The sequence below is a fragment of the Falco peregrinus genome, chromosome 11 (assembly GCF_023634155.1).
Source record: "Falco peregrinus isolate bFalPer1 chromosome 11, bFalPer1.pri, whole genome shotgun sequence".
NCBI lineage: Eukaryota > Metazoa > Chordata > Aves > Falconiformes > Falconidae > Falco > Falco peregrinus.
The window spans coordinates 8266752-8290505 of record NC_073731.1 but is presented as its reverse complement, the minus strand read 5'-3'; the positions used below and the strand labels follow the sequence as shown (position 1 = coordinate 8290505).

The following is a 23754-nucleotide window of genomic DNA, read 5'->3' as shown; positions in this document are numbered from 1 at the left end:
CTTCTGACCATAAAAAAACCCTGAGAAACAGGGAAATTGATATAGAACACATGCTACCTGGCTTCCAGCTGGAACAACATGCTCATATTTATACCAGCTCTTATTTAGCTCAGGGATGTCTGAATCAGCCACTCCCCACACAGGAGCTGCATAACGTTATTCACATCGAACAGTACCTTCCTCAAAATGTGACCTGTGAGTGCTACTCAATTTGACTAATTTGACCTGAATATTTTTTTTGACCAATACAAGTCACAATGTATGATGAAAGATGGTATTTTCCATATGGGATACTTCCAATTCCTTGAAAGTGAAGGTTAAACAGTCTTATTCCAGACAGAAAAGAAAATAGAAGGGGACAGAAAGTCTTCCACTGCCACAGTATCACAAACAGTAAATGATTACCCTATAAAAGTGTTACACATTATTTCTCTTGAAGAGTTCTTTCAAACATCACAGAGAAAAGGGAAAGGGGGGGAAAGTAATGTGGTGCATTGTCCAAAACTAAATTGGAAAATGATAGCTACGGTTTATCATCTAGTAATATATAGGAAAGCAAGTGCTCCACGCTCTCATATATAATATATTGAAAGGAATAAAAAGAGATGCACAGAAATCGTTTACAAATCAGACTTCAGGGTAATGTTCTTTCCAATGGGCTTGATACTCTTTCAAGAAAAAGTAAGATAAAGTCTTCTCTGCTCAAAATGAACATTATAATACAGGTATGATACATTGGACCAGACTTATCCTCTGCTGAAGTCAATGAAATTAAGAGTCAAAGTGAATAGGGTCAATTACAAACAGCTATGCCTATTCCTCTAGTATTCTTCTATGCAATGGAATATTTCACAGCTACTGCAAACCACTGTATCTTTGAAAACAACCTATATAGACTTACTCCAGCATGAATTTAGCTGTTTCCATATTAGTTACCAGATGAAAACCTAAAATCACAGCAATAGGTATTATAAAGAACATTATCATCAGTAGATCGGTTAAAATTGGGTCTCATATTCCAAATACAACCCTAGAAGCCACACACGTGCTTGCAGCATTCCAAGAAGTACACAAGAAGAAAACTAAAACATTCTCCAAAATATCTCATTTTTTCCATCAATGACTGAGTAAATTAATTCATTAGCCTGCCATTTTTTTTTTTCTATCTGGAGCCAGCCTAGGTCCTATTCCCTGGGACAACTTCAGAGACTAGCTATCGTTGCTCAGATCTGCTAGCAATAACCACCGCTGTGAGAGTCGCCCTGTGCAGCAGCCATAACACATCCACCCAAACCAAGAGACCATCTTGGTTCTTACAGCTTCAGACAGAAAATCGCTCCTCAGAACATAGTTTTGGTTGTAGTCTCTCCAGACACCTTTTAAGCCACTGCACAGTGACTCTTCCTCCTCAGGACTAATCCAGGTGATCCCCGTCCCACAGCAGTGATCAACGAGGTGCCGGGTGGCACTCAATAACCTTTATCGCACCTGCCAAGCCCTAGCACCAAGAGTGAGCAGTTTGTTTACGGGTGGTGCTGGTGACAGGCACACCAACAAGTCCCCTCATTCAGTCTAATGGGGTGAATTGAAAGATTAGTCTGTCATGCCAGCATGAGGCCTCATTTTTCTTCCGTGCTACATAGGTCCCCCCATCCCGCAGCCTGTATTTGATTGTGATTAATTTGTCAAGGCTGGCTATAGCATGGAAATGAAGAAATGGATTGCCAATTACAGTTAGTCTTCTCACAGAATACCCCTCGAACCGGTGCTATTCTGCAGTAGTGACAGCTCAGAAATGAACTGAAAGCAGCTCTATTGAGCAGAAACCTGACCCCAAAGTGTATTTTAAAGCAGAAGGTGACTTCCCCCCCTCACCCCCAGCCAGCTCCTCAGTAAATGCTTGACTTCTATTCTGCCTGCCTGGCAGGTACACAAAAAGGCCATCCACATTTATTTTTGTAGTCACCTTGTTACGATGTGTACTGAACTTCTGACTTAACGCTCTTCAACGAGGTACACTTTTTTTTTTCTGAATACCTCACCCTCGGTAAGGCTGAAGGGGAACCTAATATGTATACCATTACTGCTCAGTAAACAAAACCAGCAGTGATTCTGCTCTGTACAGAAGCTCTTAAAAGCATTCGAACTTTCTCCTGAACAGTACTCACAGAAAGGTAAATTTTGACTTTTTTTGTGTTTCCTTTGCAGTAAACTCACGTATTCTTACAAGATGTTTAATATTTCATTGATATAGACAACTAGCTTATATTGAATAATCAGATCTGATAGATTAATGGAATAGGAAAAGAGTCCTAATATTTTTATTCATAATTATTAATATGGCATTTGAGAGTACCTCTGTACCAGCAACACATGCATGCAATTCATTTTATGCACTGATATAGCCACTGGCAAATTACTCAAGTTGCATAAATTCAAAGCACGTGTAAAAAAAACACTCACCTTAGAAAGTTTTTTTTTAAAAAAAATATCCCTTTTCCCTCAATTAAATTCAGACCACTCTAATAGATACTTCCATCGCTGTAATTCACTGTATTTTATATCATTGTCTTGGGTACCTCATCTTCAGATGCAGGAAAGGTGAAAACGTTTCCGACAGTAAGCAGCACACAATAGCTTTAAACATGTTCTAAAGACAAAAAGGCACAACTCTCTTGCAGACCCAAGGTGGCCTTCCATTAACACAACCGCATTAACAACAAACCGCAGTGTGCAGAACTGCAGAATATGTCTTATAAACAGGACCCTGGCTTAGAAACAGGATTAGTCATTCATTGCACTGAATCACCCGCCTTTGCTATTCCTCTTCTGCCTCAGCGGCAGTTGCCCTTTCCAATGATATATGGTAGCATTCCTATCTAACAAAGATGCAGAATTAAGGACAACACAGGGAACGACCCTTGGAGGCAGAGATGCCTTTAAATTGTCTTTGAGGTACTTCGATGAGACTCCGAACAGCAGCTCTTTTCTGTTGATCTTTTCATTTCAGAAGAAAGAGAAAGTATTTGTCCTAACAGCAATACGTTTTATACCTTTCACAGGCCACCTAAAAGCCCCATATTCTCTCACATACTTCTGCCACACTTCTTGAAGCAACCTTCAGACATCAAACTTATGAATGAGAGATGATCTTAATAATATCAATTTATGTATGTGGTGACTTTCTGTATTTGTACAGGCGTAGTATTTAGGGTCTCCAACACCGACTACACCCGTTACTATAGGTATTTTATAAATACACATTAAGCGACAACGTCTGCTATAGAGAATGAAAATCGGGGCAAATAAGGCTCCCACAATATTCCATAGCCAGACCTATCACCGTGCACTAAAAATAAGGAAAGAATGAAAAAAAAGGAGCTGCTTTCCTCAGGCATTTACTATCTAATGCCATCACAGAAGTTAAAAATGATACAGTTAATAACTTTGTGGTAAAATTAACTGATTTACGTCACACCACGAATATTATTCCTAGTCAACATCAGTGTCTCATGGCTTTTAAAAAAAGGTACTTACAAACAGAATAAAGTTTTAAGCTGTGAGTGGGAATCAACATTAACCGAATACACTTAACAGTTTTAATTTCTAAACATCAGATAAACCAATTGTACAGTATTAAAATGACGGTGGGTGATGATCAAGGACTAAAAATCCTACCCTAGGCACTTTATAGATATTTTTCTAGCTGCTAAAGTACAGAAAATGTGTGTTGTATAAGTAAGATAATATACAAGACTAGTTATGCCACAGCACATGGGTAAATGAAATCCTTGCTAATATGACACACATCAGCTCTAGTGCAAGTTTTCAAACCCAGGAGTAGTTTTACAGCTGTCAAGATGATAACTATTCTTCCTTAACTAGATTAATTTTATATTAAGTTCTTTCTTTCAAGGAAGCTCAGTTGTATCATGAAAGTTGACTGAAACCATTAAACTAGCTGTCTTTTTACAATGTATTTAAAACTCAGAGGTACATAATTCATTTACAACATTTTCTTCAGAAACGGGGAAGGGATGAAAAATATGTTCTTTACCATCACTAAGTTGTCATACTATACTTAATCACAAATATGATTAAAAGACACCCAAGACACCACAATGTTCTCCTTTTGCAAAGAAAACCTGCTTTGCTATAGCACCTGATGAGATCTCACCAAGGCATCTGAGGTAATGGTGTGATTCCCCTATATGAATCTCACTTGTCAATGAAGAAAACATCCAAGCAGCTTGGAATCACAGGAAAACCCAGGTTGGAAGGGCTACAGCACCTGTGGAGGTCATCTGGTCCAACCTTCTGCTCAAAGCAAGAACAATTTCAGACTGGGATGAGGTTACTCGGGGCCTCAGACAAGCCAAAAAGAGCACATCTTTGTCTCTGCTTCTGGCTGCTGACTTCTCAAAATGAAATATAAATGCAGAGAAGTTGTCTTGAATAGCAATATACACACATAGCTGGTTGGCTGAATTATCTGAACAGGTACCCAAACAATTAGACCAGTCGCTAGTAGCCTCTTAACCTTTTGAGACAGTAATTTTTAAGTTTTAAATTTTAAAGCTAAATAAAGTAAAACGTATCTTTTTGAACCTAGGTATCCTTCTGCTGCTGGCCTCTTCCATGATGCTGTGGTATGTTCCACACGCATTAAAGCCAATGCAAAGGGAAGAATTTGCTAACGGATTGGGCTCCGAGTTTGGTTTGAGTGAGGTACTCTTTTTTGGGGGGAAAGGACAAGATTACATCAAAGAAAAATTTTGGATAGCAATAAAGGGGTATTTTACCAAGAAGTATTTTATTCTTCATGTATCACGTTAATTTAACGTCTCCAGGACAAGGTTCATGTATCTTTATTTTCTTACTTAAATTAATTTCTTAACAAATGAGCTTCAAAGAGCTTTACTATTTCCTGAATGTAAGGCCACAGAACACACACATAAGAGTATCTTTTTGACATCAGCCAGGAAAACTTAGAAAAGGGGATTAAGTGATACTGCTAGTATATAACAATACAGAGTTTTAACTTTCATCACGGTAATTGAGACAGTCTATTTCTTTGAGTGGAAAACCACAAATACCAAAACAAACATTATATCTGACCAGCTGAAGCCCTGTTTGTGATATCAGCAATGTGTTTTCTGAATACCAGAGATCTTTTCCAACTCTCTTACGCTTTGAAGAACAGTTCGCCTGGGGGAAAAAAAAAATAATACAAGAAGTGAAAGGAAAAAGGGGAAAAGTGCCCAAAGTGCAATGTGTTTTTGATGATTTTGGAGCTGTCACTGGCTTTTTTTTTTTCAACAGTCTGCAGATATCTATATAGCTCATTGCAAAAGCAACTAGACATGAGCTATGCTAGGTACTTCATGATGTAAGCCACTATGAAATAAGAGCAAGAGAGCCCACAAACAACTGTTTCTTGCAGAGTAGAATCAAGACAGTGAGGTTACAGAGAGAGTATGGGCAGAAGTTGCAAGACTGAAGGAGGCAATTAACATATGCAAATATAAACTACTCAGAGTGGTGAGCCTAACAAAGGAGCCAGGCTTTCAAGACTTTACAAATCCTGAAGTTCTTCATGCTTCTGCCAATTTTGAAAGAAAGAAAGGCAACTACATAGACTCTATCTCTCCATAAAGAGAAAAGGGAAAAGACGAAAAGCAAGGCCATGAAGCAACTGAGTATTCAGTGTCCAACGGTCTAAGTCTTCAAAGGGAAATTTTTAAGGACAGTTACTTAATGTCATTTCAATGAAGAACAGGATTCATCCTCTAGGATTCAAGACAAATGCTGTAAACTGGGCCAGTCAGCAAGCACTTCAGAATACATAAAATTCTCAACAGTCTAACTACAATATCCATAAAATACCAATTCCCACTGAAAAAGAGAGCTTATTAAGTCTCTCATCTGGAATCAAGTTTGAGCTTTTCCTTGCTAAAAACATCATATGAATGTTAATTTTAGACTGTTGAGGGCTCAGCAATTTACACTTTCCAGTAATTTTTTTAGTACTTAAAATATAGGAAAAGACCAATTAGTATCATGGACACTACGCTGTCTGAAATAAGAGCACTGTTAAATAATGCATGCAACAAATTTTTATACAAGTAGTAATTAGGTTTCTAGGACTACTTGAATATTATAATAGTAATTTCATAGCTGTTACTATTATTAATTTTAATAATAATCTCAGTTAACTGGTGATCAGTCCCAAAAGAGCATTAAAAAAATGAGTTATCAGATATATCTTCATTTTCACTAAAACATTATATTACATAAATTATGGTGTAAATAACAAAATGCAATTAAATTTCCAATGAGCTACAAAAAACGACTGCTAAAATCACACAGTACTGTTAAAAAAGTTGATGCAGTCTGAGTTGAGAAATGAGGAGCTCTCTGATCAAGTTAAAACATTGGCTTAGTCAAGAGACAATCTTCCTAACGGGAACTTTCCTTACGTGACTTACTGGATTTTCTTTTTTTTTTTTTTTTTTTTTTTACCCCACCACACAGAATTTATATGATAATATCCATTTGCCTAGGTCACCATAATTGACAATATTCAGTGTTCAAATGCTGATGATCATGATCACGTACAGCATCAGATCATTGTGATTGTTACAGGGACCCAATGCACCAGACTGAAGATAAATACAAGACTGTTTCATAGTTAATTATTATATATTTGTATATAGTGCCCCTGAAACATTTGCAACTCCTTCCTTGGAAAGATGGCAGTGCAACCCTTATTAGAACTGCTCATTAAAGAAATATGTATCTTAGGAATAAAACACCAACAGAAAATGTGGAGAAACAGATGGGAAACATGGAAATAGAATGCCTTAACCTTTAGCCCTGTGTCAGGAATTTATTCTACCTTTAAAAACATTTGGTTTAGTCTTCTGACTCGGATTTTCAGAGGGCTTTTGTAATCCTTCAGTAGCACACCTGTCTGCTAATCCCTTGTTATAATCTATCTTGGATCACCTCACGGGGAGAAGAGCTGACAGATACACTCTGTGGATTGGCAGGATGAAGCATTCTTTGGATACTGAGAAGGACACACCAGAGGTCAGGACAGCTGTGACACAAGCTGGCACCAGACCAAGAGACCTCTCTCCCCAGATAAAGACAAAGCAGAGCAGACTATCTGTGACACCTACCTGCACCCTGCCTTGAGAATGTATTATATGCTTCTATTTCCGATATACACTGAATACTTCGCCTTTTTTTTTTTTCTTTCATTGCTTTCTAAGCTTGCTTTTCAGTCTCTCCTTCAGCAACACATAATAAATTTAACCTTGCAATGTCTTGCCATGACCAGGCCAAAAGCTACAAGTAAGCCTAAGTGACCCGATTCTAAAAGAAACAAGTCTCACTCCAATGTAATAAAGGTGTTTAAAGTGAATCTGTGCGTTTCCACTGCCCAAATCACCGCAGACTTTCTGCAGTTTCATGGCTTTTTGTCTTTTCCTTTCCCTTTCTCGCTCTGTGTTTTTAAAATAAATGCAAATATACATTCATAACAAAACCTAAGAACTGCCATTATCTTCCCCCCAAAAAAACCCAAAAACAAAATCCCACCCAGATGATACCATTTTAGTGAAAGTCAAGTAAAGGTAAAATATACAGCTATATTGATGTAGAGACAAAAAGAAACACTAACTGTACATTTCTCTCAATATTTCTTTTCCTCCTTCTTCCCTTTTTCTTTTTTCACCTCCCTTAAGTTTAAAATAACATTTAAATACTTTCTTATGTTGCCAGAGCAGCTTATGTTGCCAACATAAGTATCTGGGAACAGCAGCCAAACCCTGTATTACTGTAAAATAACAGTAAGAAGGAACAAATAGGTGTGCATAGACCATAACATCTTCAACTCCTTCCATATGTAGTCCACCCCATAATTACCTCTCAGCAGAGTATTGCAACAAACATGAAAATAGCTGTCTTCTCATATCCATCTGCAGAGCCTTGTTTTAATTTCGCAGCTCATAAGATTTGTAGCACCATAGCAGGCATCCTTGTTCACTTCACAGGCTGCGAACACCAGAATTTGTGGGGAGCTTCTTAAAGACATGATAATGAGGTGCTCTTCCATTAAATATACTGAAGGAAGTCACTTTTTTTCCCCCCTTCTGGCAGTACGTCAGCCATAACAAGATGGTAATTATGGGGGAAGTGGATGTGTAAATGGTGATTCACTGTGTATAAGGTGACGATCTGACACTCTACAGCCTAAAATAACATGTTTTACCCTCTGGACTACAGATTTGTCTGTAGATTATTTTTTTTTAATTTTTTTTTTTTAAACAGATAGTAAAATCACTTTGAAAAAGGCAAAAGACAAAATGTTAGAAAATCCCTAAAAATCTAGCTGGCCTACAAAAAACCTTTGATAAGGTTAAGATTGCACTCTGACTCATGTTTGAGTGTTACTGAACAGCTACTGAGGATCTGTTGCTTGATACTTCAGTACCTCCCTAACGCTATGGGAGTGATACGAATCCTCTGCACTCCTCCTGAACCAGTTTGTGAAACTTCATGTTTTTGATATAAAGGAAAGCATTTATTGCAACACAATAGAGTAACCCAGGGATCCATGGGGATATAAGCCTTCACAGCCTTTGCTTACTTAGATCGATTATCAGTTTATCAGCATATTAGAGATGATAGGGATCTCTTAGAAAAAGAGTGCCTGTGGGTACACCCTTGCTTTTGCAGTCCTTACAAACATTCAGCATCAGTTGCTTTCTACTTCATTTTTTAAAGATTTAATCCCTCATTTGAAGCTATCAGACTTCTAAAACAAAGATCCCACATGAGTGAATTTGTTGCCAGCACTCTAAATAGGAGCACATTAAAATCAAAGTTTTGAATGCTGGCACAGTGCCTTAAAGGCAAATGGCCTTCTCGGGGCTTTAATTCGTTCAAGCTGGAACATCCACAGTGCTACGGGTGGAGATGGAGCGTCAGGAAAGTGTTTGGGGAGGAAAGGCAGACCTTTCCTTCACCCAACACCCTTCTCATGAAAAGCAATCTGCCCTTAGCCAAACCCTCAGAAAGAGGCTGGCTTGCTTGTTTCTTCCCAGTTTCCTTTTTATGGGAGAAAAGGAGTGCTCTGCAGTGATGCAAACCGGAAAGGACTGCTCTCCAGAGAAGTGTGACTGCTCTCTCCTAATAATAGTAAAGGCAAGCCATCTAAGCATTTACAAGAATTTGGAGCAGAACACAGTCCAGATTCTTAAACGGGATATCCTCAGTTGATCTCTTGAAAATTTCTCCACTTCCATTTGGAGGTGAAACTCAGTTGTCAGCCAAGGGTTTCTGAAGGGACGGCATCCGTTCACATGGATCTGAGGTGAAAAATCAAGTCTGTACGTTCCTTTAATAACATTTTATTGGAATAGTCCAGTGTTAACTGCACAATACATAAAGCAATCCTAACCAGCTAGGCCATCAGCAACCGAGTTGATCTACTTGTTTGTCTAGACTTTGCTGACTTTATCTAAAGGAATATACCCATGCAGAGGGGAAAACCCCAACAAAATCATAGAGATGAAAACATAGCTTTGCAGACTTCGGGTATGCTATACATCTCGAACACATCACACAGCACAATTTTAGCACTGCAACTGCTATCAAACATTCTTGAAAATATTGACACCTGAAGCCTGATGCAGGGTTGCCTGTTTAATTACTTCTCTAGCAGTATGTCTGAGAGTCTGAAAAGAAGGTATTTTTTCATTGAGGAACAGAAAGTATTTATTAAAACAGTAAAATCTATTAGAGATTATATTCCCAAAACAAACAAACAAAAAAAGCAGCCCCAGAAGAAGAGTATTTTAGCAGAAATGTGTCTTAATTCATTTTCAAAGGTGAAAACAGCAGTTACTGCAAAAGCATCTGCCACACTATATAATGTTCCAGTAGTGCCACAGCCTTCCCCATAAAATCACTGCTAGCTTCAAGAAAAGCATCCGTTGCCTCAGGAGAAGAAAACTCAAGATTCCTACCAGAGGTCCCTTCCAACTTTCTTTACTGACTTCAGGGAATTACATTCCTCACCTGCTGAGTCTTTCTCTATTAACTAGGAAAATTCTAAAATAAAGTGAGTTATTGCTACTTGTACGTTCTACTTACTAGTAATTCCAATACATTTACACCATGTCTTGCCTGGTTTTGTAAACCAGCATAAAAAATGTGTCTATGTTAAAGATCAGTACTTAAGGCAAAGAGTCAAAATCTAAAATGCAGAGCTGCCCTGAAAGTTCGAGAGGGGGACCTGAACTGAGGACCAAGGCAGAGCTTCATCTGAAACCAGGTTCGTATTCAGTGACTTACAGTGTTTGTGGAGATGGCATCTGCGTGTTCTGCAACTATGGAAGTGCAGTTCAAGTAGAAAAGGATACAGCACCCAAAATAATTCAGATTCTACCTTCTGAAGCCTAATTCTGATTTACAATCACCCAACAATGTTAAATAAGAGCTCCTTGAAAAAGACCCACCCTAAATATTCCTGTCACTTCCCCCTCCTCAACTGCAATAGCTGATTAATCAGAACTCAAGTTACTTTAAATAAATTACTATATGTTACTTTCATGCAGCAGCAGCTATGTCATACTGTGGTGTTACATGATGACTACATTTTTTTTTAATTTATTGCTGCTTAGCATTTTCTGTAAAATCTTTCAATTGTACAAGTAATCCAACCTACTATCATTTGTATGCATTTACTGAACCTAAACGAAAGAAAAATCAGCCCACGCTATTTTTAAATTAAAAAGTATTTTTGTCCTCTCGTAATTTACATGCCCTCAAATTTCTCCTTGTTTTCTGAATATTATAACAGCTTATCTTTTTCCTCCTTCAAATATCATGCTCACTTCTTCCGCAACTTCAACCAAAAAGAAGCCAACTATCAGCGACGGATTACTGTAAAATTACAGCAAAGCAAGTGACGAACTTCTATAATAACGCTTTACCTCCAGTTCTTCATGCGGTATTAATTTGCATGTAAATTATAAACTCAAAATATGGAAGCACAACTCAAGGGAACAAAGACAATTTCATGTTATTCCAGCAAGTTTGCTTGAGGTAACCATACGTTTCCCCTAGTCCTGGACACCGGGGAGTTTTGCTTGCTTGCCTTATGATGGAAAATTTTGCCAAAACCCTGTTTTTCCCCACTGAGGCCACAGCAGCATGTTTAAGAGTTAGGGAGCCGCAGAGGTGTAATCACAGCTGTGGGCCTCAGCTCGCAGGCCAAGGGCTGTGCTAAGGGCTGCACAACAGCCTCCCTCTTAGCACACCAGTATCTGCTCACACGCAAAGGCTTTGGGTCTCTGTTCTTTAACACAGGATAAATAGATTCTCAAGCCAAGATGACCGATGAGACATTTGATATGAAATATCACCATTTAAAATAGTAATAAACGGGAAAACTGATTAAGCAATATGTGACCTGTAAGGTCTTACTTACCATAAATTCCTGTTGAAATACAGGGAAATGCCTGTAAAACAACAACAAAAAAATAATCAGTGAGACACCCTTGGTTTAGATAAAAAGCTCATTAAACAGATATTTTTAAATGCCTGGTTTTCAACACTCAGAGATTACATGTTGTAGCCTTCACTATTAGAGCAGTCAATTCACAGGCATTTTCATGTCATTATATGAAACGTTCTGTATGTTTTCCTTGCTGCCATGTTAGCAAAGCCACGTTCTTTTTCTCATCTTGAGCTAGGAGCAACATTTGAACCCAGGATCATTAGTAAATATGCTTTTCGAGCTGAAAATTAATACCTTAAGCTAAAAATTCATCCCATAAACTAGTACGGTAGAAAAAAAGAAATCATATTCTCTAGGCAGAGTTAGACAATATTTCTTCAGTAGTAAAGTAAGTCTGGCCAGCTTAAAACCTGCCCTGCCCCTTTGCCATGCCCTTGTTCAGTGTAACCTCCTTTTCTATTTCAGAGGTTTTCACTTTTAAACTCATGTTTTTCAAATATGTGGTTTATAGTGTGACCCAACACAGCTGTACCGGTACAAGTTAAAGGCTTGCAAACTGGTGTGGGGAGAGGACCTAGAAAAGCTGGGTGAAAAGGGTACATTTTTGGGCCAGCTTGAACACCAAAATAAATGTATCGTGCAACAAGAGATGGTTAGAGATACCGTACCAGCAAGAAAGACAATTTACATTTTTCCTAGCTGTATGTGTTGTCTACAGATTTGCATTTCTGTGAGCTAGAGTCAGTTTTCCACCAGGAGAAACCAAAGCCGTGGTTTCACAAGAAAGACAATTTTCTTTATGTGCAGTTGATATGTGATATCACCTTTGCGCCTCCCACCTCTGGACTGACAGCAAACAGCTCAAAGGTACAAGAGCACCTGGGACCAAAGTCTCAAATATCCACCCTCTGGCTCCCTCCAGATCCCCTGGCTATGAGTCATCATACAAAAGAAAGGAATTCTTCTTTACTTAATCACACAGGAAAACATTATTCAAAGCTAATGCTTGCTTTATATTTAACCAGGGAATTAATTAGGGAACGGTGATTAAGAAAGGAGAGGTCTAATGGAAAGAATACATCCTCCTTGCCCCTCTGAAAATACTTAAGTAAAATAAAGTGAGGGAAAATTATAGTCTCATTCCTTCTCAACCACTACAACTTACATCCTGAAAAATACTTAGCTTTGTAGTTTGTACCCAATAAATCACAACAAACCAGCTCTTTAAGGAAATAAGGACTGCAATAGGAAAAAAACCGCAACACACACAGTTGCAGAGCTCAGGCTGAGGTGGCAACAGATGCTACGGCAATAACAGAGGCATAAAGGATGATTTTGTCTAGTTTAGCAACAGGTTTTAAAATTCACCGCTGTTGAAGTTTCACATATTAGGAGATAATTGCTCCAAACAAGTGTTTTGTTTTCCATTCTGTCCCAGAACTTGAGTAACAGTATATGATTTAGATACTTTTATTGGCTACAGGGAATGAGTAACACCATTCAAGGTTCCTTCCCTTACTGTCCCCAAAACTCTGGACAAGGGGAAAATGTCCTGCAGCACCTCTGAAATCCCACCAGTCCTGCAGCTCCTTGGGCCACACCACAGAGGGTGCCTATAGGAAGCAGCTGATGCCTTCAGATCCCCATGCATATAGCAAAGCCACCCACCTGGGGGACCACAGGCTGGGGCAGCTCTGCAGACCCTGGGCAGCAAAAGAGCACTGGGCACCAGCTCCCCCCACACCACTGCACATTTGTCACCTGCACCAAGCAAAGCCCCGATAGTGATCCCGAAGGGATTTACCAGCCTGGCTGCTGCACTGTGGGATGGGCTCAGCACACACTCCCAAGATCTCACCCCACAGCTGTGTTTATTGGCCCTGGAGCCAAGCTCCTGAAGGGAAGGCTGCACCTTCCAGGGGACCCAGCTTCCTTTTCAGCTTTGCCTTGAGAAGAGATAAGACAACTGCATTCGCAGCACTGCAGGACAGACCATAGCTCACTGCATTTGTTCATCTCCATTCACAGAAAACACTGCTCTGAGGCTGTTTTGCAAGCTTTAGCTAGCAATTTGTGTGTTGTGCATGTTTCTTAATACCTACTTTAAAATTACTATGTAGACACATCATAATCATCACCTTGCTTTCACTTCTGTCATGTAGCTGAAACATATCTGAATAGAGCTACAAGAGTGTGTAAAATCCCATCAAGCTTCTTCCAAATACTGGTCTGTGACATAACTTGGATGAGCTCTGCCCTCTCCCTCATTCAGAGATGATCACAGCACATAACCAGCAGATGTAATTTCGTAAAATGTGACAGTGCTTTTATTCATTCAAGAAAGGCCCATACCCAAGATCACGTATCAACTGTGTTTCCTCTTGGCTCCTAGGGAGACAATTTAGTCTGGATGCCAGGTTGAAATTACTGGCAGAGCAGTAATGGGGCACTCACAGCATGGATATCAACATAATACAATATTTGGCTTATGGACAAAAGATGTTAAGGTTTCTAACCTTTTCTGTGTGTAATAATACCTTAATCCTATATTTGATTTCAATAAAAAAAAAATCACTTTCACAGTAGCAAACATTCATTCCTATTTCCACAATATAGCATTTCTCATCTTCATTTGTTGCTGGTAACTGCTATTTATTGACTAACTTTTAATTTCTTTGCTACTGAATTAGCATGTTTGATTTACTTTGGAGCTAGTAAGAAATGTTACCCTGACAGCACTCAAAACAGGTACGACTCTGGAATAAGACACAACTAATAACAGCGAGATCTTCCTACTACTATGCTGTTGCCATCATCTAGATAAAAAGGCCAAACAATCAGCTGTGTGAATACTGTAAAACTGAAATGGATTTAATTCCTGTAGGAGAGGATGTGGGCACTCAGCCTCTAGTACTTTCTAAGCTAATCGTTCTTTACTAAGGCTACAGCAGAGCAGTGTTAATTAGGATGAAATGTAATGCAGTTTCATAAGGCAAATTTACGATGGTCACCATGCAGAGGCCAAGCTGGACTCTAAGACATTGCAATAAGAGGGACCTGGGTATTTAAATACTTAAGGGCTTGTCTACAACAAGGGTTTCTAGTTCACGCTGAGCTGAAATGTATTAACTGTTATACATTAGAAAAATACAATTGCTATGTCTACATGACCAGATGCCTCCTACTGCTGTCCTAATAATTGCTTCCACAGAGCAAGGACTTTCTTCAAATTAAGTGCTCAGCATTCTGCACCGGCATCCCAGTGCCACTTCTGCCACGACCAAGCCTCATACGAGGTAAGCACTTTTGTTCCAGCACATAACACAGCAGACAAAAATAATATCAAACACAAATTGAGCTTTCTCTGATTTCACTGCATCACCTCATGAAGCAGACTAGCTAATACTGATACTTGAGAGCCATTCCTTCATGCAACTGGCATTACTGAGCCTTCATAAAGAACTCACAAGCTTTCTAAAAAGTCTTTGATTCTACTGAAATAAGCAGAAATTTTTAACTAATGGTTCAAAGTCAATATTTCCTAATATCTCTGGGTTGAAGGCAGTTAAATATGTTACACACAAAACATCACCAAAAGCTTCTCCAGCAAGTTCAAGGTAACAAACATCCCCTCAGGAACACACCTGAACTCCTGATTCAGTAGGAGAATGCCCCACTCCTGCCACTCAGAGGACCTGACCCAAAACTCCTCCAACTATGCTATCTTATAGTGCCTCAGTTTATTATTTTTAAGTTGGGCTCAAGTTTTTGTTTTTCAGCTTCCTTCATTTGTATCAAAATATTACACTAAAATGAGTTCCTCTGCAGCAGGCATTCGCTTTTAAAAAGTAGTACAGTGAGCACCTTTGCTAGATTGTTTGTCTTACAGCTGGTGATTGCCTTGTGAACTGAAGTGGCAAGTGAGTGGGCAGAGAGAAAATTGCTTGTTTAAGAGCAGCCCTGACAGCGCTGCTCTGCTGTGATTCACGAGGATGAATGCCAGGGGGACTCTGCAAAGGTAAAGCAGAGGGTTACAAGGTAAGGCTGCCTATGGTAGAACTAGATCTGCTGTGTAGAGTATAATATGGGACTTTTCACACCTTAAGTTCCCATGCGTGTTTTCAAAAAGCTCACTGTAACGTAAATATATATTTGTAATAACTTTGTAGAACATCACGGATTAATAATGTTCTGGTTTCCTTGGCACTTTACTACCTCTGTGGCTTGTCATGTCCACCTTAAAAAAGAAGAAAAAAGTAAGTATTTATTGCCTAAAGCCTCCACTTTCTGCCAGGGAAAAAAAGAGTTTCGATAGCATGCTATGATATCTTTTAACATGCAGCACCAAAAAGCTGTGGCACATACATCGTGGCATCATGAAGTGCTGTTATCAAGACTGTGGCACAGCGCTGTGAAAGCTAAGTATCAGCTAAACCAGAAAGCAAGCTAATTTAAATGGTATCAATTGTTTGAATAATGAACAATTTATTTTCGTGAAAAGATTTTATGATTTGAATCTAGCGGGTGGTGAAGAGCTGTGGTGGGGAATACAGTGGTGTATATTTAATACTTGGACCACATGGTCGAGGCACTGCAATGGCAGGGAAAATAGAAGACCCCAGGAAATGGGAAGATGGGAGAGACCTTGGTGTCATCTGACATCAGGCATTTTTCCATTTCCCTTGTTTAGCTGGTCACATGCATTTTTTAGTCCTTACTCCCCCTAGGTATTGCTGATATTTGGAGATGAATTACGGTTGTCAAGCTGGAATATGAAACAGCAGAGAAGGCATGGTCCTGGATGAACTTCCAGAAACCCTTGCAGTTCTTTTAGTGGCAGAAAATTATATTTAGCCATCAGTTGCACATGCTCCAGACCCATTGTCACCATTATTTTCAATGTACAAGCAGAAGGTTTCAAAACTAGAAACCCTTCAAACTCATCCATGCCCACCCTGGCAGCACCCACCTGGGCAGCTGGTACAGCCCCCCCCCAACACGAGGTGTGCACAACGGTACCGCTCCCCAAGCATTTTGGTACAGCATCAACACCAGCGCTCCCATACCTGCTTTAGATCAAATCCCCTCCATTGTGCAGACACTGACCTGCGGTATGCAACCGCAGATAGCACCATCTGTGCCCACAGATAGCAGGGGGGTGGTCTGTAGAGCCCAGGGTCAGCGAGAGGGCTGTAAGCACGCTGAACTAGCCATCCCTACGTCTGGTGTCGAGCAGCGTGAGTTAGCACCAGGAGAGCCAGCAAATGACTGTTTCTTTCCCCTTGCCATGACCATTAATCCACCCTAACTTAATTTCTGTGAGCCTGAACAGTCTGAACCCAGTTATAGCACTATTTTTCAGCATTTGTCAACAAACTTCAGTATCTGCTACACCGATATTCCTGTTGGCCAGCCAAAGCTCCTAAAAAAATTTGAGTGCCTTAGATGCTTTTCAAAATAACATGCTCTATAAAACCCCCTAATTCCAAAAAGCACAATAAACCTATAAAACTTCAGGACCTATTTTAGCTCCTGAATGCACAAAACATTCACAGGGTATGCACATTTTTAAGATAACAGTAACATCAGAGTCAACCTTTGCTACTTTTACTAGATCAAACTTATAAACCAAAACATTTCATAAACCACTAACTATAATACTATCCTGTTGCCTTTTAAAAATCCTTATACTACTATTTGGAAGAAAAATAAAATAAAAACTTAGGTTATTTCCTAGTCAATCTCCTGCCATAAATTTTAAATGTCATCATTCTGAACTGTAATTTAATGAACAACAAATTTTGCAAGTAAATACAATTCAAAGAAAACTTACTCATAGAAAACTCTAATGCACTTTCCTATACTGAAAATGAAGAGGAAAAAAATAAAAAGGAAGAACTGAATATGAGAATGGTTAAACTCAGTTTTCATTATAGACCATATTAGCATGCTTATTAATCTGTCTTTAAAGAATACAAAAGTAATTATCGCTTCAAAAATTAGTCTATTGAATACAGAAGATCACACACAAACCTTCAGACATTCATACAAGCTTCCTCATTCCCACATGGGCAGGTTCATGAGCTACAACGTTCAGCTGTTCAGCACAGTCAGGACCACTGGGCACACAAGTGCCAAAAAAAGTTGGGGGTAATTTACTGGTAGAAACTTCAGTGTCCAGCTCTTTTACATGCCTGAAAGTTCACATGCCAGCTATGTGATGTGTTCTCAAAGGGTGTTGATAGCTGACAAAAGGCTGGTCAAGCAACTACAGCTGCAGTCCAGATTCAGACCTAACATGAAACATCCTTTCAGTATTGTGGCTCAAAACTTTTCTATGGACCTTCATTTACCAAAATGTAAATTAATACTGCACAATCAAAGGACCATGTGTTTAGAAAATTACACACAGCAGTAATTAAATTGAAAATAATAAAAAAAAAAAACAAACCCTAACAGCAAGGTGGCAAATGATCATTGAGAGAGGGGATCTGTCGCAAATCTACTGAAAGCTGACTAAAGGACACCTACTTAGTAAAAATGTTTTGCAACAAGTGCATACAGAACTTCATCATAACTTGGAAAAGACAGAAATCCAAACCAATTGCACACCAGTTTGTCAGAGGATCTCCCCAAGTTTCCCTGCTGGTCACACTTAAAGGACTGCAACAGATAAGTATTTACCACAAAGACTGCAGTTTTTCATAAAGTCTGTTTATTTATATGAAAGGGCAGTTACTGAAAGAGACCACCTGAGAGGTTCAAGGCCAAAAGAATACCTTTAATATTTCCTGTTAACAAAACTAAATAGATCAAGGGGCTGCAGGGGAGTCTTTTCCTTTGATGACCTCTTTGCCACAAAAGCGGCAATGTTCTCATTGTCAAATTGTGGGTCTTGCCTCACACAATGCGTGATGATTCTGCTTAGTTTTTACTGAAATAACTAAAAACTTCAACTAAAGAACATTTATTCAACAATGAGTACGTGGGAAAAAAATACCGAGGAATCCCTACCAAGATTTACAATTTTCTTGGTTTTGGCAAATTTATTTTTTTATTTACAAATATTTTTAGCAGCTGTGTGTTCTAACTTCATATGAGTTTAAAATAGATTTGTGAAGACATTGAAACCAGCTGCTACAATGAACTATGCAAAACAGCAGAGCACTGTAGTGTGGAATTAACTTCAGAAGATTCACTACTTGAGGAATCTCACCAAATACTTATTTTTAAATTTTCAAATCTATTATCTTTCATTAATTAAAAGTAATAGCTCAATTAACTGCGTGGATGAAGACCTAGACTGAAAGTTGGTCAAATAATTTGATTTCCCCAAGTACAAACTCGGTTGTGGCATGGGAGTTGTCTGTTGTTTTTTTTTTTTCTAAACTCTTTGCACATTTTTAGTTAGAATGAAAAACTTATAGGGCAACTATGGACTAGTGGTTTGGTACATGTTTTAAAAAAAATCATTAACTATTCATATTTAGAAATTCTCAGAAATTAAATTGTAAGTTTCAAACAGCTGCAGAATAGCAGAGATTGGAAAGCACCTCTAGAGATTGCCTGATCTAACCCACCTGCTCAAAGCAGGGCCACCTAAGGCTGGTCACCCAGGACTATGGCCACTCAGGTTAGAGTATCTCCAAGGATGGAGACTCCACAACCTCCGTGGACAACCTGTTCTGCTGTTTGACTGACCTCAGAGTAAATAAGTGATTTCTTATGTTTAAATGGGATTTTCTGTATTTCAGTTTGTACCCACTGCCTCTTGTACATTCAATGGGCACCGCAGAGAAGATGTGCTTATCTTTACTTTCATCCATCAGGCATTTATACACATTGGTAACATCTTGCTGCTAAGCCTTCTCTTCCTCAGGCTGAACAGTCTCTCAGCACCTCTTTCTGTGAAATACAGTCCAAGCTCTTGCTCATCTTTGTGGACCTTCGCTGGAGTTGGTCCCATATATCCATGTGTCTCCTACTGGGGAGCCCAAAGCTGGAGTAGAGGGAAAGGATCACCTCCCTTGATCTGCTGGCAACAGTCTTCCTAACACAGCCTAGGAGGCTGGTGGCTTTCTTTGCCTCAGGGATGCGTTGCTGGCTCATGGTCAGCTTGCTGCCCACTGGGACCCCCACGGCTGCCTCTGCAGAGCTGTTTTCCATCTGGTTGCCCCTCAGCATATACTAGTGGCAGGGGGCTATTCCATGCCAGGGGCAGGACTTTGCATTTCCCTCTGCTGAACTTCATGAGGTCCCCACTGCCCAATTGTCTGGTTTATCAGACAGCACAACCATCTGGTTTGTCAGTCACTCCTCCCAGCTTTGTTTTGTCTGAAAACTCCCTGGGGTCCTTTCTGCCCCATCATCTAAGTCACTAAAGAAGATCTTAAATAGTATCAGCTCCACTATCAGCCCCTGCGGTATACACTGAACTGACCTCCAGCTGGACCTTGAGCCACTCTCCACAACCCTTTAATCCCATCAGCTCAGCCAGTTTTCACTCTTTTTTTCACACAGCAAAAAAAATACAGACAGAAAATAATAATTGAGTTTATAAGACAGTAATCTGCCTAGGATATTCAGAAGCCATTACAGCTGAAACACCAATTAAAGCATAAAAGTGCAGATGAGGAGGAGGAAAGAATAAAATGTCAAATGAGAACTCAGAACAGATTTAATGATTTTTTTCTTTCTATACCAACCCATGCCAAAACAGTCTGGAAATGAATGACAAACTGATTTTGACCCACACCTGTGATGCGCTTTTAGCCCCGGTAGAGAACAGTTCTGAGTTTCTTTCATGCCAAAGAAATCAAAAATCCCCTTGCCTTTTTCAAAAGAGAAGGGGGCATTCACCTACCCACCCCGTACTGCATCAGCCTCTCAGCACTGCAGAGCATGCAGCAGTTGCGAAGTTTGCCTCTGGAGTGCCTGAACTATCAGTGTTTAAATATTTTATGAAGAAGAGCTTGAACATGCAACTTCCTTCACAAGAACAACACAGACACAGCCCTTATTACTTTTTAAATGAAGGATATCACTATTTTCAGAAAACTAATAATACTGTTTAGTCCTACTACCTTCAATAAACCCTATTGTATTAAGAGATTCTATTTCTGGTCTGAGAGACCATCTTCACAGCAGTGTTTTGGCATCTCACTCCCCCCAGCATGTTTCTACTGACAAGATCCTGCAAGATCTACTGACCTCATCTTAAGTGCGTATCACTAAAAGGAAAGCTAGAATCCAGCTTCATCTCAGTTAAGCCATTTCAAGGCCGGAGTTCTGGTCTAAGGACTCTCTACAGTTAATAACAAGGGTCATTCAGCTGTATCAGGTCAAATGAACGGCTCTTCTGAGGAACTGCTGACTACAGAGTGAAGCTAGATACCTAGGCTAAATTTAGGTGAAACAAATCTCCCCCTGAGCACAGGAAATCATATGTGTTTGCCAGAAAGCATATTCAGGAACTCTCTTTCTCTTGAGTCCTAACCACAGGAATATTCTTTCCATTGATTCAATATAAAATTACTTCTAATGAAAAATGATGGGCCAGACTTCTCCAGCTTCATGACATCATCCTGTATGGTAGTCAGCCTCATGGGTGGGATGGCAAAGGAGAGCTTAAACAGTCCAGGAGAAGGTCTCTCTGGCACAATCCTGCCTCAGACAGAAATACTTGCACACCAGCACTGAGCAAGCACCTCCCAGCCAGCAAACATACTATCTTTCTCAAAAGGGCTAATTAACAACTACCCAGCATCCTCTGTCTTGTGCTGGTCTCATTTCCAGGAGCACAGCTATGAAAATCAGATCTGCTGGCCCTAGTGCAGGCTCCTAGTAGTCCAGGGGAACATACACCACACTCAGAAGACACAGTCTTTGCAAGCCTGGCTTGAGCTTGTGCAGGCTGGTAGGAGTGAACGTACCTAACGCAGCATCAGCATTTCCAGTGTACAGGTTGTAACACTTACTAATACATTCTTAACGAGCTCAAATTTAGTGTGTACGGCCCCGATCCAAATCAATATTGCACCACATCTACAGATCAATACTAGCTCTACATCTATAACATTTTCAAATGAAAAGAAAAAGGAAGAACTCACAAGATTATATTAATGTAAAAATATTTTAAAGGAGGTACTCAGTGACAAAAGCATTTACCGACTGCAGTGACAATGACAGTAACTGCTTCATCCTTAACACTAGGTTATAGCCTGTCCTTACTGCTTCATCTAAACCAACATACCAAGGAAATACCGCTGCACCTTCACCGTGGTCTGATTCAGATCTGAGCCAACCTTGCAAGAAAAAACTCATTAAATGACATTAAGGTAGTACTGAGATCATTCTCTGACAACAAAGAATAATGAGGTAAATTAAGGGCAGATGGATATTGAGGCTTTCCTCTAAATGTCCTTAATTTTGTAGGTTTTAGACATACTGTCTCCTGAACCTCGGTGCAATTTTAGTTTTACTATTTGTGATATTTATAGCTCCCATTTATATAAGTAATATGTAATTTTAATGCAGGTCTAATAGTTCCAGCTGCCATTGACACAGATTGTAAAATGAAAAAGGGAGGATACCTTATTGAGTAAAATGCTGTTTTATTTCCTTCCTGCCATCTTAGCCACTGCGATACAGTGGGTTAATGTCTCATTTGGATTCCAACCTTGTCAACACATCAAAGATCCTCCCAGGTGAAGAGGATCAGGGCTATGCAATTGATCTCCCCTAACCTGTAATGTCTGTGTCACTCTCGTCCAGGGTGAGCAACTGAAATGCATGTTTCTTTTTGAGAGAGGTAAGAGAGCCGCCTTGAAGAACTACATGATGATGAAAGGTATGAGACAGGAGTAGACCTTGGGAAATGTCAAGGGAGATCACAGTCAAAATTGCCTTCTTTATCCAGAATAAATAACAGCAGTTGTGGATTATGTGACTGTAATTCTGTTGAGGAGGTCTGGTAACATAAATCACGATAAAGACGACTAGAGACTCTTTAAAGACCAAGGAGGTTATTTGTATTTTTTTACCTTATTTTCTACTGTTCCCAGACACAGACTCTACAGATGTTTCTATGGCTATCCTGAGTCCCCTCAATGCAGTATTTTTCCCTTCCCTATTTATTCTCTGCTGTCACCCCACTCTATAACTTTTTCCTTTCCATTCTTCCACACACACCCCCCTCCAATGACAGATTGCTGCCATCCGCTCTGTTCTGAATTCACTGCTTCCATTATCACTTCCCTTACAGCTGTGGCACATCTGCTTTCAGATCCACTTTATGATTTTTCCTAAGGCCCTGCCTTGCTTTCAGCATTGCTGAAGTGCCTGTGCAAGGAGAGCAGCAGCTACAGGCACCTCATCACCATCTGTGGCTTGATTCAGAGCCATTGCAGGCAGCAGGAAATCCTCAGCTTCAACTGCAATCCAAATCTTATTCCCACTGTTTTTCTGCTTTTAAAGTGTTGTTGAATGACATAAACAAGTTAGACCGCACCATTATTGCCAGAAACGGGTCAACAACTCTGGACACCTCATTTCTGGTACCATGAGATTGGTTCAGGAAACGGAAAACAACACGCTGTCTGAAAGAAGGTTTTGGAAAAAAATCAGTGGCAATGTGTTTAACAGGGTATGCAGAAAACTAGGAGTCCTGAAGAAAGGCCAATCCAGGCTTTCCTCATTCTGAGTAACCCCAACAGTGTTCCTACCAAGTTGAATGAATCTGCATAACAATAAACATGTCAGGATAGGTCCCAATAAACTTCAATGTCAATGCAAGAAAGGCCATCACACGCATGGAAAAAGTGAACACCCCCCCCCCCCCCCCCCAAAAAAAAAACCCAACCAAAAAACCCAAACAAAAATCATACCACAAAAAAACCCCAAACACAAATAACCTGATTAAATATGTGTATTTTATCTAAGTTCTTCCAGCTTTCATTCTCTTACAGACATTTATTCTTTCTCTTGATAGATGCTGCTGCAAAAATACAAGGTTAACAATTTTAAATGGAAGTGTGACTTTCATTTTCTACTTCCTCCTGTTCAAGATAATGATCCAGACAGATTTTTGAACTGGATTCAAATAACACTTAATGCCTTGTCAAAATCTTCTTATTTTCAAATGTTTTGCATGAAAATAACTGTTATGCATATTTTTTAAATTGCAGAAATGGCAAAACCAGAGAAAAGGCATAAAGATTTCT

General features: G+C 39.5%; 1 protein-coding gene across 3 annotated transcripts in view; it reads right to left on the bottom strand.

The window, feature by feature from the left end:
• The window catches only part of MACROD2 (mono-ADP ribosylhydrolase 2), an 892420-nt gene that overhangs the window by 283982 nt on the left and 584684 nt on the right, over positions 1–23754 (bottom strand). For all 3 annotated transcript variants that reach the window (XM_055816691.1, XM_055816689.1, XM_055816690.1), the window contains exon 7: positions 11504–11534. In XM_055816691.1, the coding sequence (XP_055672666.1) occupies positions 11504–11534 (31 nt within the window). The remainder of the gene's footprint in view (positions 1–11503; positions 11535–23754) is intronic.